The 19,439-nt window shown below is 44.5% G+C and overlaps 1 protein-coding gene across 3 annotated transcripts; it reads left to right on the forward strand.

Annotated features, from left to right (window-relative positions):
* The first annotated feature begins 3 nt into the window (after positions 1 to 3).
* RPUSD1 (RNA pseudouridine synthase domain containing 1) lies at positions 4 to 18,987 on the forward strand. 3 transcript variants are annotated; one of them, XR_013832923.1, is made up of 7 exons: positions 4 to 157; positions 2,457 to 2,649; positions 3,489 to 3,612; positions 10,959 to 11,061; positions 11,206 to 11,307; positions 12,345 to 13,023; positions 16,579 to 18,987. XR_013832923.1 is itself a non-coding variant. In XM_079952619.1 (7 exons), the coding sequence occupies exons 3-7, from the start codon at positions 2,468 to 2,470 to the stop codon at positions 12,749 to 12,751; spliced, it is 918 nt and encodes a 305-aa protein (XP_079808745.1). In that variant the 5' UTR covers positions 50 to 157; positions 1,651 to 1,871; positions 2,457 to 2,467; the 3' UTR covers positions 12,752 to 13,025. The 3 variants fall into 3 exon arrangements, 2 of the variants coding, with proteins under 2 accessions (XP_079808744.1, XP_079808745.1); XM_079952619.1 differs by lacking the exon at positions 16,579 to 18,987 and adding an exon at positions 1,651 to 1,871 and having other exon boundaries at positions 50 to 157; positions 12,345 to 13,025; XM_079952618.1 differs by lacking the exon at positions 16,579 to 18,987 and having other exon boundaries at positions 12,345 to 13,025.
* The last annotated feature ends 452 nt before the right edge of the window (positions 18,988 to 19,439 follow it).

Below are 19,439 nucleotides of genomic sequence, written 5' to 3' on the forward strand. Positions count from 1 at the left end.
CCATGCGGCGGAAGGCGCTGATTGGCTGGCGGGTCTCCTCCACGCGCTGCTCGGCGGCTGCTGCACTGCCCGGGCCTGCTGGCTGCAATGTAGCGCCGCCGCGCGCGCCTTTGCATGGCGCACCAGCCCTCTGCTAGCGCCTTGCGCAAAGTTGCAGGTCGGTCAATTGCGGAGTGGGGCCGGCTGGGATGCGTGCACGCGCGTCTGCATGTCTGCATGCACGGGATGCATAGGAAGGGCGCTGGAGGCGCAGCAATTTTTGCAAGCCTCCCAGTGCAGCGTGAGCGTCTTTGGGGTGGGAAGGGTGCATGTTGTTTTCTGTCCCTTTATCCAAAGGATTTGGTAGCCGCCGATGTCGTGACGATGGCGGTGGGGAAGGGGTGAGCAGCCTCTACCTCAGAAGAAGCGCTTCTTTGAGGGGCTTCTCTTGCTTGACAGCCAAGCAGCCTCATCTGTCTCAAAGCGGGTTTAGGGCAAGTCTGTTAAAATAAATGTAAAGCGAGCATAATGGGGGGAAAAGCAAGGTTTGGAGGCTCGGTTCTCCCTCCCTCTCTTTCCAGACTCCTGTCTGCGAGTTTTGTCAAGAGTCAAATAGGGCAGCCATTTAAGAACACAGGAGCCTCCTGGATCAGGCCACTGGCACATCTAGTCCAGCATCCAGTTCTCCTAGTAGCCAAGTGGATGCCCCAGTCGGAAGCCTCAAAGCTTTGTACATCACCACATCTATTTTTAAAAATAATAATTTCCACATGCACAATTTGAAATAATTTTTAAAAATAGAATACATTTCACAATAGCAAGAAAAATTCCAACCAGGTGAGCTGTGTGCCTGCACAGTCTGTTGCAGAGGTGCTCAATGTGGATAGCTCTGAGGCCTCTCTTGCTCTAGGTGTGTGTTTTAAGCTAGATGAAAACAGCTGCTTATTGTTGGATAGTTGTCTTCTTTTTATTAAGGGATCACAATTTTACTTCCGCAGGAGAATGCAATAGTACCCTCCCCAGCAGTCATTACAGAAAGCAGCATAAGATGCAAAAGCAGCAAATACGTATCTATTCATTAAAATGCATATACTGCTTGATTGTAAAACAAACAAACAAACAAACAAACAAACCAACCTCAAAGTGGTTTCCAAAAAGAATAAAATAATGAAATTATCAGTGAAAGCACTTGATAACTATTTAAAACATTATTATTATTTTTAAAATCAACGACAAGCTGAGAACCAGATTAAAACATGCCAATGTTCTACATGTCTGAGTGGGCTTACCTAAACAAATATTTTAAGCAGGCGCCAAAAAGAGTTCAGTGATGTCAATACATAGTGAGTTCAAAAGTATGGGTGATGCCATACTAAAAGATTCATTAATTTATTCAATCAATCAATCAATCAATCAGTCATTTACTGTGATTGACTAAAAGCCATTACAAATTCAATTACAAATACAGCAAGTCAATTAAAACCTGTTAAAAGAAATCCAGAGATATACGTCCATTTACAATAAGTCAGATTAATGAATCGCCTGCACAGTCTACAACATTGTCTTTTATATAATTAGTATGAATGTTTTTAGCGGCTTTTGCAAATAAGGCTGTTTTATATGTGACAAGCGGATCACAGTCAAATAATAACTAACATATTTTCACTTCAGGGTTCTGTCCCTGTAGCGGTGCCAGCATCTGTTCCAAAAATCTCTTTCTAAGATTTTGATAGAGTTGACAATGGAGTATATAATGGGGGAGATCTGCCTCACCCACCCCACAAATACAAAGTCTTAAATGCCTTGGAACATTTCTGTATCTCTCATCTAAGACTGACATAGGCATTGTTTAAAAACGGAGAGCTGTAAATGCAGTTTTCAGGGAGGCAAAGGTAAATGACTGCAAATATTGAGCTCTGGTGTGGTGAGATTTCAGCAAATAGTACCAATGGGAGAATTTTGATATATGGATTAGAGATAAATCTTGCTCGTTAGCCTGTTTATAAATCCAATCCCTGAGCAGTCTTTTCACTCCAGGGAATATAAAATCTATTGTCAGGTTTTTTTGAGGCTGGCAGGTCTTGTACTAACTTGGTTCAACCACCCTTATTCCATTGTTCCACCAGGCAGAGTCTAGGCAAGCGGTCCTATGGCATATCCAGCCAAAAAGCAGTCACCTCTGCCCTAGCCTTTAGACTTTTCTTCAGCATTTGATACAATTGACAGATTGATTTATTGCAATTTCTTAAGCACACCTGACATTTGTCTTTAGGGCTTCATGCAAACCTGGGCTTTAGTTTTCAACCCTGATTTCAGCAAGTGTCCATAAATGCATTAACCAGTGTTGATGAGCATGCACAGAGTGATTTGCCTCTCCGACAGAATTACTCTGAACAACTTTCCCAAATCTAGGTCAGAAGGGAAGAGCACTTTTTGGATTAGAAACTCAGAACTGCACCTCTCTTTCCCTCTCTAAGGGTCCATCACTATGGAGCCTGTGAGCATCGATAACTTGTCCATTCTGTACCAAAGTGCGGACTTCATTGTGGTTAACAAACACTGGGACGTCCGCATTGACAGCAAAATGTGGTATGAAAAGCTCACCCTGCAGAGCCAGTTGAAATATCGGTTCCCTGAGCTTGCGGACCCAGACACATACTATGGCTTCCGGTGAGTAGTTTGTAAGAAGGCTCTCTGTTTACTTAATGTGTGGGATAACAGTATGAAATAGTTTTATTCAAACAATTTATGAACTTGGTTATTAGCAGCTGCCAGGTTATGTAGCACAGAAATGGGAAACTTTACAAGCACTGACTCCTGCATTATGGTAAAAAAATGTATGGACCCTTGCAATTGCTGAAACCCATAAATGTATAGACCAATAAACTACAGGCAACGACCTCTTAGCACCCAGGTACACACCTCGGTAAAATGGGTATTATATGGCTAGTGTGATGGCGACAGTAATGTGGTTGGAAATTTTCCAGGGCAATAGTTGGATGCTGATAGCAAAAACTATACTAGGCAAGCCTGTCAGTTTTCATCTTTTTTTTTGCTTTGCCTATTAAGTGCAATTAAAATAAACATGTTACATTAGATTGCTCTCCAGAGCAATGCAAACTGGCGACTCCGAGATTCAAATCATTCTATTCAAGCCTAATTTCAATTCTAAATTTTGTGGAAAACCCCCGATGACAAGTGCAAAGTGCATTTTAGTATAAATGAGGAAGGTGTTTGTTTGTTTTTTGAAGTGATTTGAGGGCAAGGCCAGATTTTCCAAAGTTCACAGAACCTTTGTTTGGAATTGTTTTACTTCTGCTACATACTTTGAAAAGTTGTTTGTTTGTTCACTGTGATTTATATACCTCTTAAGACATTGTAACCAAATCAATGAGGTCAAGGATAATCTTTTCATTTGTACTTGGATACTGTTGGAAGCCATTTTGAATCAAGATGGCAGACTGAACCTTTCAGGCTGTTTATAACAGACAAATCTTATGATCTTCCAGGTTTTGCCACCAGCTGGATTTCTCCACCAGTGGGGCCCTTTGCGTGGCGCTCAACAAGGCAGCCGCTGGAAGTGCCTACAAATGCTTCAAGGAACGGATGGTGACCAAGGCCTACCTTGCGCTGGTGAGCCACCATGTTTGTCAAGTTCCCTTCTAGCTATCAATCAGATGAAAGGCTGTGTCCCATTCTGGATGCTGCACTTTATGAATGGTGAAGGCCAGGGCTGGCTGACTCTGTGGCCCCCTGTTGATATTGCTGCTCTGCAAATTCAGAAGTGCAAGGTCCCTTCATGATGGTCATACCCTTCTATGATTATGCAGTAATCTTAGAAAAATACAATAAAAGTTAAGGATACACTGCCTTCCAGCTAGGTTACTATTTTCTGTGCACATATAGAGGCAAATGATTTGGTGTGCTCCAATATATAAAAGTTATGACGCTGGAAGATGAGCCCCTCAGGTCGGAAAGCGTCCAACATGCTACTGGGGAAGAGCGGAGGACAAGTACAAGTAGATCCAGAGCTGATGAAGCGGCTGGGCTAAAGCCGAAAGGACGTCCAGTTGCGGATATGCCTGGAAGCGAAAGGAAAGTCCAATGCTGTAAAGAAAAATATTGCATAGGAACCTGGAATGTAAGAACCATGAACCTGGGTAAGTTGGATGTGGTAAAAAATGAGATGGCAAGAATAAATATTGACATCCTGGGCATCAGTGAGCTAAAATGGACGGGAATGGGCGAATTCAGTTCGGATGACCATCATATCTACTACTGTGGGCAAGAAACCCGCAAAAGAAATGGAGTGGCCCTCATAGTCAACAAAAGAGTTGCGAAAGCAGTACTGGGTTGCAATCTCAAAAATGATAGAATGATCTCGATACGAATCCAAGGCAGACCTTTTAACATAACAGTAATCCAAGTTTATGCACCAACTACTGGTGCGGAAGAAACTGAAATTGACCAATTCTATGAAGACTTACAACACCTTATAGAAGTGACACCAAAGAAGGATGTTCTTCTCATTATAGGAGATTGGAATGCTAAAGTAGGGAACCAAGAGATAAAAGGAACAACTGGCAAGTTTGGCCTTGGAGAGCAAAATGAAGCAGGGCAAAGGCTAATAGAGTTCTGTCAAGAGAACAAGCTGGTCATCACAAACACACTTTTCCAACAACACAAGAGATGACTCTACACGTGGACATCACCAGATGGGCAGCATCGAAATCAGATTGATTATATTCTCTGCAGCCAAAGATGGAGAAGCTCGATACAGTCAGCAAAAACAAGACCTGGAGCTGACTGTGGCTCAGATCATCAGCTTCTTATAGCAAAATTCAAGCTTAAACTGAAGAAAGTAGGAAAAACCACTGGGCCGGTAAGATACAATCTAAATCAAATCCCTTATGAATACACAGTGGAAGTGAGGAACAGGTTTAAGGATTTAGATCTGCTGGACAGAGTGCCTGAAGAACTATGGATGGAGGCTCGTAACATTATACAGGAGGCAGCAACGAAAACCATCCCAATGAAAAGGAAATGCAAGAAAGCAAAGTGGCTGTCCAACGAGGCCTTACAAATAGCGGGGGAGAGAAGGCAAGCAAAATGCGAGGGAGATAGAGAAAGATACAGGAAATTGAATGCAGATTTCCAAAAAATAGCAAGGAGAGACAAGAAGGCCTTCTTAAATGAGCAATGCAAAGAAATAGAGGAAAACAACAGAATGGGAAGAACCAGAGATCTGTTCAAGAAAATTGGAGATATGAAAGGAACATTTCGTACAAAGATTTCCATAATAAAGGACAAAAGTGGAAAGGACCTAACAGAAGCAGAAGACATCAAGAAGAGGTGGCAAGAATACACAGAGGAATTATACCAGAAAGATATGGATGTCTCGTACACCCCAGGTAGTGGGGTTGCTGACCTTGAGCCAGACATCCTGGAGAGTGAAGTCAAATGGGCCTTAGAAAGCACTGCAAATAACAAGGCCAGTGGAAGTGATGGTATTCCAGCTGAACTATTTAAAATTTTAAAAGATGATGCTGTTAAGGTGCTACACTCAATATGCCAGCAAGTTTGGAAAACTCAGCAGTGGCCAGAGGATTGGAGAAGATCAGTCTACATCCCAATCCCAAAGAAGGGCAGTGCCAAAGAATGCTCCAACTACCGCACAATTTCACTCATTTCACATGCTAGCAAGGTTATGCTTAAAATTCTACAAGGAAGGCTCAAGCAGTATGTGCACCGAGAACTCCCAGAAGTGCAAGCTGGATTTAGAAGAGGCAGAGGAACCAGAGACCAAATTGCAAACATGCGCTGGATTATGGAGAAAGCTAGAGAGTTCCAGAAAGACATCTACTTCTGCTTCATTGACTATGCAAAAGCCTTTGACTGTGTCGACCACAGCAAACTATGGCAAGCTCTTAAAGAAATGGGAATGCCTGATCACCTCATCTGTCTCCTGAGAAATCTCTATGTGGGACAAGAAGCTACAGTTAGAACTGGATATGGAACAACTGATTGGTTCCAAATTGGGAAAGGAGTACGACAAGGCTGTATATTGTCTTCCTGCTTATTTAACTTATATGCAGAATTCATCATGCGAAAGGCTGGGCTGGATGAATCCGAAGCCGGAATTAAGATTGCCGGAAGAAATATCAACAACCTCAGATATGCAGATGACACAACATTGATGGCAGAAAGTGAGGAGGAATTAAAGAACCTTTTGTTGAGAGTGAAAGAGGAGAGCGCAAAATATGGTCTGAAGCTCAACATCAAAAAAACAAAGATCATGGCCACTGGTCCCATCACCTCCTGGCAAATAGAAGGAGAAGAAATGGAGGCAGTGAGAGATTTTACTTTCTTGGGCTCCATGATCACCGTAGATGGCGACAGCAGCCACGAAATTAAGAGACGCCTGCTTCTTGGGAGGAAAGCAATGACAAACCTAGATAGCATCTTAAAAAGTAGAGACATCACCTTGCCAACAAAGGTCCGTATAGTAAAAGCTATGGTTTTCCCAGTAGTGATGTATGGAAGTGAGAGCTGGACCATAAAGAAGGCAGATCGCCGAAGAATTGATTCTTTTGAATTAAGGTGCTGGAGGAGACTCTTGAGAGTCCCATGGACTGCAAGAAGAACAAACCGATCCATTCTTAAGGAAATCAGCCCTGAGTGCTCACTGGAAGGACAGATCGTGAAGCTGAGGCTCCAATTCTTTGGCCACCTCATGAGAAGAGAAGACTCCCTGGAAAAGACCCTGATGTTGGGAAAGATGGAGGGCACAAGGAGAAGGGGACGACAGAGGACGAGATGGTTGGATAGTGTCTTCGAAGCTACAAACATGAGTCTGACCAAACTGCGGGAGGCAGTGGAAGACAGAAGTGCCTGGCGTGCTCTGGTCCATGGGGTCACGAAGAGTCGGACACGACTAAACGACTAAACAACAACAACACAATACAGTCTTCCAGAGTGACTGAAGTTGTGTCTTCCTTGAAGTTCCATTGTATGTAACATCATTCTCTTTAATAACAATAATAATTTATTATTTATACCCTGCCCATCTGACTGGGTTTCCTCAGCCACTCTAGGTGGCTCCCAACAGAATATTAAAAACACGATAAAACATCGGACATTAAAAACTTCCCTCAACAGGGCTGCCTTCAGATGTCTTCTAAATGTCAAGTAGTTGTTTTCTCTTTGACATCTGGTGGGAGGGCGTTCCACAGGGCGGGCGCCACTACCAAGAAGGCCCTCTGCCTGGTTCCCTGTAGCTTTGCTTCTTGTAGTGAGGGAACCTCCAGAAGGCCCTCGGAGCTGGACCTCAGTGCCCGGGCAGAATGATGGGGGTGGAGATGCTCCTTCAGGAATACTGGGATGAGGCTGTTTAGGGCTTTTAAGCTCAGCACCAACACTTTGAATTGTGCTCAGAAATGTACTGGGAGCCAGTGTAGCTCTTTCAGGACTGGTGTAATATGGTCTTGGAGCACCTTGTGCTTTCAGTATTCCTAAATGCTTAGCTTTGGAGCATACTGAACAACTCTTCCTGCGCACCTTCTCCAGAGTTACCCTAGGGGTCAACCCCTAATGGCAGACTTGCCTTCTTTCACTCTGATTGGCTCTGGTCAGCACAAAGCATGAGAAGACTTCTTAGCAGCTAAAAAAAACTCCCCTTTCTTGCTGGTTGGGGCTCTAGGATAATGGAGACAGGGAATCTGCTGTTCCAAAGTGTAGGTGCTGCTACACTAAAAGATGATCTACTGGATCTGCTATGATTCACCCATCTTCCCACAAAACACAAGGTCACGTTCATGTGCCCAATCCACACTTTCCCACAGGCAGTGAAAAAGATTTTCAATGAGCACTTTAAACATTTATATTCCCCCCCCCCAGCCACGAAAATGGCTTGTGTTTCAGGCCACTACTGTTGAAACAGACCCGGAAAGCCAGTAGGGCGTCAGACGTCAGCTGGCGTTCATAATTTTATCTTGATCCCTTTTGGGTGTCCCACTGACACGCGAGGCAAGGCGAGCCGGCCATCTGTAGGATGGGTGCCTAGTGACCGGCCGCCTGTGACTTAAACATTAGTTCTTTGAAAGGGAAAGATTAAAAAAGGCATTAAGTAGAAGTGAGTAGCAGATTGGCAGGAAATGAGGTTGGTTTTGCAACTGGTCGCAGCTAGGAAGAGAGAATCCTTGCATGTCAAAGAGGACAAAGAGGACTCAGGGTGTGTGTGTGTGTGTGTGTGTGTGTGTGTATGTATGTATATGTGTGTGTGTATGTGTATGTGTTTTTATATACGTGTGTGTGTGTGTGTGCCAGTTTTGAGGCTGTTCATCACCTAGGTAATTTTGTATTTGTGGGTTGAGTACCCAGCATTTTTCAGAGGTGCATTACCACTTCCCTAAAGAAAATGATACAGTCCGTGATGCTTTTTCCTTTTCCTATCCTCGGATCTTGTTCCCCACTGCTGATCTAAAGCTTTCTATTCCCTGCCTCTCCCTGTCCCAAGAAACTTCCTGGGATTTTCGTTAGCTGGAATAATGATAATATAATACATTATTATTAACAGCATTTATACAATGTATAATACAGTGGTACCTTGGGTTACATACGCTTCAGGTTACATATGCTTCAGGATCACAGACTCCGCTAACCCAGAAATAGTGCTTCAGGTTAAGAACTTTGCTTCAGGATGAGAACAGAAATCGTGCTCCGGCAGCGCAGCGGCAGCAGGAGGCCCCATTAGCTAAAGTGGTACCTCAGGTTAAGAACAGTTTCAGATTAAGAACGGACCTCTGGAACAAATTAATTACTTAACCCGACGTACCACTGTATAGGTTTTTTGTGACGCTTAACAACTACCCTGTAAGGTAGGAAGGAATTATTATCTCTATATTGCATAAAAGGGTGCAGTGAGATTGAGATGTCTTAGGCCATGAAGTGAGTTCACTGCATTACATGTACTGTCACCATCGGCTCTCACCGTTATGCCATGCCCGCCTCTGGCTATGTTAAACATCTGACGTGGATGCATGATGTAGCCACAGGATGAAAAAGCCACAATGCAGAGCATGTGGAAGCACATTATGTGTGTTTTTCCTACCCCTGTGACATATTTGACCTCCCCTTCTTACTCCCCCACATCAGATAACCTGTGACTCACACCTGGGATTCCCAGCGGAATTCTGCACACCTGAAATTAGGACAGGCCTGTACGCATGCTGTACATGTAAAGCACATGGCTTCCCCTCAGAGAATCCTGAGAGCTGTAGTTTACTCCTCACAGAGCCACAATTCTGAGCACCGCCAGCAAATTACAGTTCACAAGATTCTTTGGGTCGGGGGGGGGGGGGGGGAGAAAGCTAGGTGCCTTCCATGTGTGTTTAAATGTGGTTTTAAGTGTATGATGTGGATGTCACCAAAGCTTGCAGTGGCTTTTTGTTAAACGGCCTTCCTGGATGGTGAGAGACAAAAAGGGTGGCGCAAAGACTCTGCAGATGCTGAATCCGTTCAGGAAGCAGAGCTAATCTGCCGCAGATGAAATCCTCCCGGGCCAAGCGGATTATGTGTCTCTCAGCTTCTGTGGATGGGAAGAGCAAGCTTAACGCAGCCTGGTCACGGGGAAACCATGCTGATCCGCGCAGTCTGGAATGAAAAAAAGCTTATTTTCTGAGGACATGGATCTTCAGAGGAAAAAGATGTGCCTTCCCCTGGCAGTGTTACATCTCCCCCAAAGCCAAGAGTCTGGTGCCCTCTTGGCTTTGGGATTGAAGAGCTGGACAAGTCTGTCAGTTTTGGCTTCTCTGCATTTCTCACTTTTTTAGTCTCATGTTCCATTTGCCCCATTTCTGCATCAGTTTGCAAACTTCATTTTAAAGAAGTCATCCTGAAAACCTTACATGTATCAATCATCACAGTGTGATCTTTTTTATCTCCCAGTAAAACACATATTTGCAAGCAAATTTATTTTAATGTACTGTATTTTTCGCTCTATAAGACGCACCAGACCATAAGACGCACCTAGTTTTTGGAGGAGGAAAACAAGAAAAAAATAATATTCTGAAACTCAGAAGCCAGAACAGCAAGAGGGATTGCTGCGCAGCGATCTCTCTTGCTGTTCTGGCTTCTGTGGTAGCTGCGCAGCCTGTATTTGCTCCATAAGACGCACACACATTTCCCTTTACTTTTTGGGAGGGAAAAAGTGAGTCTTATAGAGCAAAAAATACGGTACATGTTTTTGTGCACACAATTCCCTGATAGCCTTCCCCCCCCCCCCCCTTGGCTTGGAGAACTGCATTACAGAATTTGCAAAAGTGCAAATTCCAAAAGGCAGCTGCATGTTCATGTTCATGCCTGGGAATTACAAATTGATTCACATTGAAATGCATATTAGACAAATTTCTCCCCCATCTCTATATGGACTACCAACAGGGGTGCCCAAAAGCTCAACAACTCTGAACTCCCCCCCCCCCCCAAATGGGTAGATCACTTCCAGTCCCCACCCCGGGAGTAGATCGCAGTCTCTTGGGAGTTGGTTGTCCCTAGACTACAACTCCCAACAGGGCTGCTGGGAGTTGTACTCCAAAACATCTGGGAGGCACCAGGTTGAGGAAGACAGGTTTAGAGGAACTTACTTCCAGTAAGTGTCTGAAGCGAGGATGAGGGTGGGGTGAACTTGTGGCCCTCCAAATGTTCTTGGACTCCAACTCCCAACAGCCCCAGCAGCCAGCATAGCCAGTGGCGAGGGATGATGACATGCTTTGTAGTCCAGCGACACCAGGAGGGCCCTAGGTTCCCCAACCCTGATTTAAAGTAAGGGAAGTTAAGATGTCCCTGTACAGCAATTCTGCAGGTATATGGCTTTGCAAGTGATATTGACCTGTTCCCATTTTACAGTTGGGAAACTGAGGATGGTGTTTTTTTTCATGTTAAGACTCAGGGTGTTGTGACAAAATGCATCCTCTGCTTGGCAGGTGAGGGGCCACATCCAAGAGGCAAGGATGACGATCCACTACGCCATCGGGAAGAACACGACAGAAGGCTTGACACACATGATGTGCATTGAAGGGACGGAGGGTAGGGCTGCCACCACCCTTTCATGCCCCCTTTGTCATTTTCATTGTAGCACTGAGACATTGCATCGTCAGAAAACTTTGAGCTTTGCAGATGTTTTGAAAATTGACTTTGCTTTTAACGCGTTGATTCCAACATTTCTAACAGGTTGTGAAAACCCTAAACCTTGCCAGTCGGAGCTAACAGTGCTTGAACATGGCCTTTACAGTGGCGATCCGGCGACGAAAGTTCTTCTGCAGCCCCTCACAGGTAAAAGGACTCCAGCTCCTTCATTGCATGGCTCTGGAATGGTCTTTCCCACAATGCAATGTGTGCTTCTGTTTCCAGGCTGTGAAGTCAGGCCAATTCAGCAAGGCCAGTTCTCCACTCTTCTGTGCCTCAGAGAAGTTTACAGTGGTACCTCAGGTTAAGTACTTAATTCGTTCCGGAGGTCCGTTCTTAACCTGAAACTGTTCTTAACCTGAAGCACCACTTTAGCTTAATGGGGCCTCCTGCTGCCGCTGCGCCACCAGAGCACAATTTCTGTTCTCATCCTGAAGCAAAGTTCTTAACCTGAAGCACTATTTCTGGGTTAGCGGAGTCTGTAACCTGAAGCGTATGTAACCTGAAGCGTATGTAACCTGAGGTACCACTGTATTTACTTGTATATCTAATTGATTTTTATTGAGGTTTTTTTCATACAAACAAGAAGTATATAATAACAAATGTGGCATGCATAACAAATCTTGAATGTGAACTTAGTCCTTGTACTGCTTGTTGACATACATAAAAAATACATAAAAATAGACAAGGTGCAGAAACAGCAGTCTGGAAGACCAAAGGAAGTAATTTATACATTTTTAAGCTAAAGGCCAAAAGTGTTTCAGTATAATACATGTTTCTGCACTTTTAGAAAAGAAAATTCAAGGCAGAGTACAACTTATTAGAACAAAAACAGCAGAAAAGCTTTGTTAAGACATCAGTAAATACCAATTGGTTTTTAAAAAAGAGAGAATTCATGTTACACAGGCCTGTCTAAAACAGTATTGTTTTCAGAAGCTGCTGCCAGTCCGTGCAGGGAATACTGAGCATGGACTGAATGGTCTGACTCAGTATAAGGCAGCTTCCTAATGGAGATGTGTGAAGGGTTTGTTGGTGAAACATCAACACCAGAATTGGATGAAACATTTCACGTGTCTCATGGAAGCGACCTATGTCTCCTTGTCCTTGGAGGAGGGTGGGCTGATAGCCGAAAGGGTCTCTGTCCTAAAAAAATAAATGGCATTGTCCTTTCCGCCCCTCCTCAGGAAGAACCCACCAGCTCCGCGTCCACTGCAGCGCCATCGGGCACCCGGTGGTGGGCGACTTCACGTACAGTTTCAAGAAGGACAGCGGCCCTTACCGCATGATGCTCCACGCCTACTACTTGCGCATCCCGACCAGCAAGGAGCTTATTGAGGTGATTGCGCCCGACCCTTTTGTCCCCACCGTGGACAGCAACTGGGCCCCACAGCGTGCCACGCACCAGCTGGAGGAGCTGATCCAAGAACTGAAGGACCAGAGTGTCCTGGCGGAGGAAGGCCGTCAGGGGAATCTGCTTGGGAGCCCAAGCCCTGAGGCCCCGCAGGAAGCCAAGAGCCCCGAGGTGGAGGAGTTGGAGCAGGAGCAGCAAGGGAAATGTGAGCAGTGGCTGGCCGAGTGGGCCCTGGAGTGAGATGGCCCACGGATGCCTCGTGGTCGGGAAACCCCAAATCTTTGTACCTTGTCACTACCGCTGATTCCTGCCAGAAGCTTTTCCAGGCCTGACTCCCAACACCTGTCGTCTTGTTCACTCCCAACATTCCTCGGAAATGCCTCTGTGAGGGTCGCGTTCCCAAACTGGAATTTTGACTGTGTGCTTGATCAGCTTTTTAAGCCTGTGCCCTCAAGCTGGCTCGTTTTAGTCGCCGGATGTGGAAGGTCACGGACTGTGGTCAGACAGGCCAGGTTTGTGCCCTGAAATTGACACTCTTAAGCCATTGGATTAACGCAATTGGGGCGCTGTCTCTCAGGGTGATGTCAAGTCATACTTAGAGTAGACCCATCAAAATCAGTAGCCTTAAAATTGCTCATCATTAATACTAAACATTTTCTTTGTTCCTATATAAGCCATACTAGAGACTTTCAGAGACGAGCCACATAGTTGGCTCTGAATTTCCTAGCAGCCAGTGCAAATAGAGAGGCACACAAGGTAACAGAATTTGATTGATTGATTGCGTCAGATCCCACCTTTTTCTCCAAGGAGCTCCAAGTGACATATATGTGCATGGTCCTTTCCCATCTCATTTAATCCCCACAACAACCCTGTGAGGTAGGTTTGGCCGAGAGGCAGTGACTGGCCCAGTGTCACCCAGTGAGCTTTATGGCTGAGTGAGCACTTGAACCCTGGTCTCCCAGGTTTTAGTCTGACACTTTAACCCAGGGTTTCCCCAACTTGGGTCTTTAGCTGTTTTTGGACTACAGCTTCCATCATTACTAGCTAACAGGACCAGTGGTCGGGGTTGATGGTAGTCAAGAAACAGCTGGAGACCCAAGTTTGGGAAACTCTGCTCTAACCGCTTTGCCACGCTGGCCGATTTTCCTTGTCCCACAGCGAAAAGCACACAAACTCACTTGATGTAAAAAAAGTAATAACATTGTGGCTAAACTCAGACAGGTATTTTACATGAGGCTATTTGTCTAGAGCAGGGACCTCCAACTCCCAAGTGACTGCGATCTACTCCCAGCACAAAAAAGTGGCAGGGATCTAACCCATTTTAGGGCTTCGGGTCAAAGTTGAGCAAAGTTGAGCTTTTTTTAGGCGTTCAGGTCAAAGTTGTTGAGCTTTTCTTAGGGGGCAAGGTCGGTGTTGTGGAGATTATTTGTGGGAGGGCACAAAGCAGAGGTTATTATTTTAATACGTAAATGCCGAAAAACGCTTACCTAACAAAAGCTGGGCGGTGCTAACTCTGAATTCCACTTTAGCAATCCTGCACGACTGAAGGAAACAGTGAGGCTGCAGGGCCAGATACATTCATTTTACAGCTACTCTTCTCAAGAAAACAGAAATGAACTAGCAATCTACCGCTATCACCTGGGGATAGACATGGACATCCCTGGTCTAGAGGATGCTGAGTAACGTAGTGAACAGCGTCCTCTATAACCATTTTACACAAAAGACTCAAATGCTGTTCCATAGGTAACTTCTTCTAGCAGCCTTACAAAGGTAATAGCACTAAGTCTTAGCTTTGCAGAAGCAATTCTATGCGGAGCCAAAGTAACTCTCAGCCTATTATTAGTCTGGGTGTTGGAGACAGTTCAGATTTCCTTTCTAAAGAAGCATTGACCTGTTGGCATCTCTGTTGTTTGCAGACATGCCGTTCAGGCTAGAGTGCAAATCCAGCCACCAAACGACCGTAACGGGATGCTAATGCTTCGCGTCTGGTTTCTGTCGCTCACCCTTCAATTCCCCCAAACAAGTTACTGCTTTGTGTATGACTGCCAGGGAACCTGGTAGTGAGATGATCACAACCCAGTCATAGTGGCTGATAGATGTCAGTGGGTCTTCTCTGAGGGCGATGCATGCTGGACGTCGCCCTCAGCCTCTGCTGCCCTCAGGGGAATCTGTGGGGAAAGTGTCAGAAAAAAGGGACCACTTGACCTGCTGAAACCCCACCCCCCGCCTGTCTTCAGCCACAGAGATTCACACCCCTTTTCATCTGTCTTTCATTTTGGATAATAAGCAATGCATGAGGAGGCTTGTCACATAACTGTCTCTTGGACTCTGAAGCAAAAAAATGGATGAAAGAAACCAGGAAAATCTCCTTTCCTTTTTTAGTGGGGTCCCCCAGTAGGGCACCCATAGGTATCTCAGAACCCTCAGATAACACTCTGCTCCCCAACACCTGTCAAGCATTCTTTGGGGGAAGTTACTTCCTTGAGGGTGCCTGTTTTTTCACCTTTTTTTTTTTTAGGGTGGGTGGGGAACACTGTTTAGATGCTTTCCTTGTTGCTTTGAGAGAGAAGTATGAGCACCAACAGTTTTTCTTCTGCAGATTGGGTGCTTTGTGGTGCCCACACCTAATCCTTAGGTTTCCAAATGTGCCCCTAGGCCTGAAAATTTGCAGATCCCTTTCTGGTTAAGGTTTTCTCTCTCCCTCCCTCCCTCCCTCAGAGCTCTTTTCCTGACTGACCTTTGCCTTCACTTCCCATAGAAAGAAAGCTTTTGGCAATTTTAGATCAGCCATCTTGCATTTTTTTCATGTTATGTGGATGTCTGGCAGGGTATGTATGTGGGTTTCAGCTTTTATCTGCCTTGAAGTAGCAGCTGATGGTGGTGATGATAACAATCCTTTTCTAGGGCATTGTAACAACTGCTCCACAACATATTTGTGTGTTTGTGTGTGTGTGTGTGTGTGTGTGTGTGTGTGTCTTTTTAAAAATCACCTTTGAGCTCATTTTCCTATGCAGGTTTTAGGATGACTTTACATCACTAGTTTCAGTGCCCTTGTTCATTTTATTGTGCCCATGAAGCTTCTGAGCCCCAGTGCCCCATTTGCCATGAAAACATATTGAGCAGAAAAAAGGAAGTTGGAATAGTGACGCTCTTTCCCACTTCCTCCTTCAGCTCTATGTGCTTTACAGTTCCACCGGACCTGACTTTTACCAGATCCTGTGCGCATCCTCTCTTTCTGTCTTTGGAGAGGGGAGCTGATCTGGGTTCAGAAGGGGAAGAGAAGTGATCAGAGAGTGTCCACAACACTTACTGAAAAGTCCCTATGTGCTAATTGGTTTCTTTAAAGATGGTGACCCCTGCCTTAAATTGATACACTCTCTTGTGCATAGACACACACACACACACTGCCTTCCTTCCCCATGTCAGATCTAGCTGGCGAAGCTAACTTTGTGCTCTTTGAATCCTGATTTGTGCCTGGAGACCCATGCAGTCAAGAGGCATGCATTTTCTCATTGTGGCACAGAAAGGGTAGTGTCCTTTCCCTCCTCCATCTTTATTTTGAAACAAAGGGAGCATCTGATCTTCACAGCTAGGGTTGAAAACGTGCCTTACGAGGGATTCCAGGGAACTGCAAGTCCTACACTGCATGCAGATCCTGTCTCCTTATTCCTGCATGTGTCCTTCCAGCCCTCACAATAGAGACCTTGTTTTTCTTGTGAAATCCCATTTCCTTGTGAAACCTCTTAAAGCCTTGCCAAATTTTCCCAAAAAGAATGCTGCATCCAAGTGTAGATTGTGCTGTTGATATTTGTGCACATTATGTTATGCAAGTAGATTTTAAATTGATTACAGGAGGTGGGTTTTTTTTGGCAGTGCTGTGCATATATAGAATATTGCTCATAATGCCCACTAACTTACCGTTTGGATTTGGGAGGGAGGGACATGGAACAGTTCTCACCACTAGAGGGCACTATTCATATTGTAAAGATAGTCCTGGTTCTCTGACTCCCATCCTTTGACAGAGATAATTATATGGAAATGATTAATCTCCCCCATTTATTTTGCAGAAGACCCTTTAACACACTCTTAGAAGAAGGAGAGCAGTGGGGAAAGAGAAAAAGGAAGATTTAAAGAGTTTTTACAAAAATATGAGCTTAAATTGTTAGTAAAACATGGTTGATAAAAAACAGTTAGCATTTACATTTGCATTGTAAATTAAATCAAGGCACAAACTTTAGCAGCTCGAGGGTTTTTTGCAAGATGACCAATATTTATTTATTTTCCAAATATGCAGAAATAACCTTCCATGAGCTGCCTGCACTAAATATTTATACTGTATCACAGTCTTAAGCATCCATGCTTCATTATGTTTCTGATGCAATAGTATGCCCTTGTGGCAATAAAGATGGGCTTGTCAGTAATTGCAAGTGATTACTGGATCTCCCAGAGGATGGGGCAGAAATCTTCCAAAGTTATTCTCAGGGCACACAAACTCTGGGTCGTTTATTGCTGTGTCCACCCTGTTTCTTTATAGAAATTTCCATGGAAGTTGTTCTCATTTTTCAAATGTCTGTTTTGTAGCAAGTTGTATTTAAGCACATTGGGGAGAGGCCTTGATTACGCTGATATGCAACAATTATCACTTTGCAGGGCTGACCCCATCATTAGGCAGAGCAAGGCAGACTGTGTTCTGGCCTGGCTTGCATCCCTTACAGAGATTTTCACAAGAAACAAGTATTTTCCTTCAAATAGGATTGGTGAACCTCTAAGAAGAACAACTCACCCCTTGAGCGAAAGACCAAAGCCAAAGTAAAACCCCAAAGATGGGCAAGATGAGCCATTTCTCTCCAGGGAGTGTCACCACTTAGCTACGGGGTGAGCTCCCATTGCTCTGTCCCAGCTCCTGCCAACCTAGCAGTTCAAAAGCATGCCAGTGCAAGTAGATAAATAGGTACCGCTGCGGCGGGAAGGTAAACAGTGTTTCTGTATGCTCTGGCACTTGTCATGGTCCTCTGTGCGCCAGTATCGGTTTAGTCATGCTGGCCACATGACCCGGAAAACTGTCTGTGGACAAATGCCAGCTCCCTCGGCCTGAAAGCGAGATGAGCGCCGCAACCCCATAGTCACCTTTGACTGGACTTAACCGTCCAGGGATCCTTTACCTTTTTACCTACTTTTACATGGGATATTGCTTATGGTCAATGAAAGCCCAACCAGGGATTGATACTTGAGGAGTAGGGCCAGGAGGCTAACTTTGATACCCGAGAACACAAAAAAGCAGAAGCAAAACAAATACACATTTCATTTGAAACGGACCTTCCTGCTGAGCGTGAAGCATAGACCCTCATTTTTAAAGGGAAAAGGGAGAGAAGTCTTCTCCCAAAGTGTTGAATGCCACAAGTAATTTAACAAAAGAACAAAACAAGATGCGCTATTTTATATGCTTACAGGTAAACAGATGGGTGATTTTCTGCAAGATTTTGTGAGATCTCATCGAAGTCTTGCAAGATGTCTAGGAGAGCAAAATGTCTCTTGAGATTTGGGAGAGATCTTGCAAGCTCTTTCAGGGACCAATGCCAGCAGTGTGTCTCCACAAGCGGCAGAGGTGACACAGATGGTGGTACAGCTACAGTGCCACTGACGGTGGTGGTGAGAGTCCCACTGGAGATGGTGCTGTTGTGTGGCAAAATGGGACGTACCATCCCTGACCTCAGGATTCCAGAACTGACAACTGTCAGTTTGGAGGGAAAGAAGGCAAGGACCCACAGCCCAAGTGGGGCTCGCTAGCTTAGGGAGGAGTTGTGTGATTCCTCAGGCCTGCATCCTGGCCAGGCCTGTGCCTATATATAAAAACACTTCATGGGAAAAACAGCCTAACATCATCTCATCTGCAGCTCAACTGGGATGACATTGGACCACGGGTGCCATTTTGTGTGAGTTGCGTGCTTGATTGGTGCGAGCCCGTTTTTCTAGGGTTAGCAAATATTATGTCTCTGGAAGGCGAAACCATTCCATCTTTAATGCCCCATGGACCAAACTGCAAAATAGCCTGAATTTTCCCATAGCATGTTCCAAAATAGTTGGGCTAATTTTTTGCTATGCTTTTATCCAATGTTGCAAGGAGAACTAGAAATGAATATATATTTTCCTTAACCTGTTATTTTGTTAATTGTGAGAAAGAGATCTATTTTAGGATAAAATGTTCATAATGGCCAGTGCACATTTTGAATGGTGGCATGACATCTGTTTCTGCTATTTATTATCACCCCGGGCTTCTAAGTTGGCATTGTTGTCTGCTAGCAACGTAAAGTCACCTATTTGTATATGTATATTTGTGTGTGTGTATATATTTTAAAAGTGATGTGATGTGGAACTTCATGTGCTCATGACACTCTGTAAGGTTTCAAAATACTACTTGTTATTTATTGTTTTGCATTTGTGGACATAACTGGAATAAACCACACAGGATAAACATTGCCAGTGGCTTATAAATCTTACACAAATGGGGGCACAGTGCCTTTTAGTGGCACATCTAAGTGTGCTGTCATTAGATCAGGGGTTCCCAAACTCTGGCCAGTGGATGAACTTCCTTCATGTGGTCCACACATTTCTGTAAAAAATCATTTAAAAATTATACAGCATCTAGCACAGCGCATTACAATTGCTGCAACAGGAAGAATAACTACCAAGTGGTCCTTAGCAGTTTTCAAGTGGTCCATGGGGGCAGGGAATTTGGGAGCCACTGCACTAGATTCTTCAATGTCAGCCCTAAGCTCCTTTTCACTCTTGTCTTCAAACAAGCAGCAATTATTTCATGGTGTGTTGGAAAGTTCTTGGTTTACATTGTTAAAAGGCAATTAGCGTCCTCAGTTAGCATTTGTTGGAAGATCCAGGGTGGTTAAAAGAAAGGACTTCTTCTGAATGTATT

Source organism: Podarcis cretensis, assembly GCF_951804945.1.
Source record: "Podarcis cretensis genome assembly, chromosome: 14".
In the NCBI taxonomy this organism is placed as follows: Eukaryota; Metazoa; Chordata; class Lepidosauria; order Squamata; family Lacertidae; genus Podarcis; species Podarcis cretensis.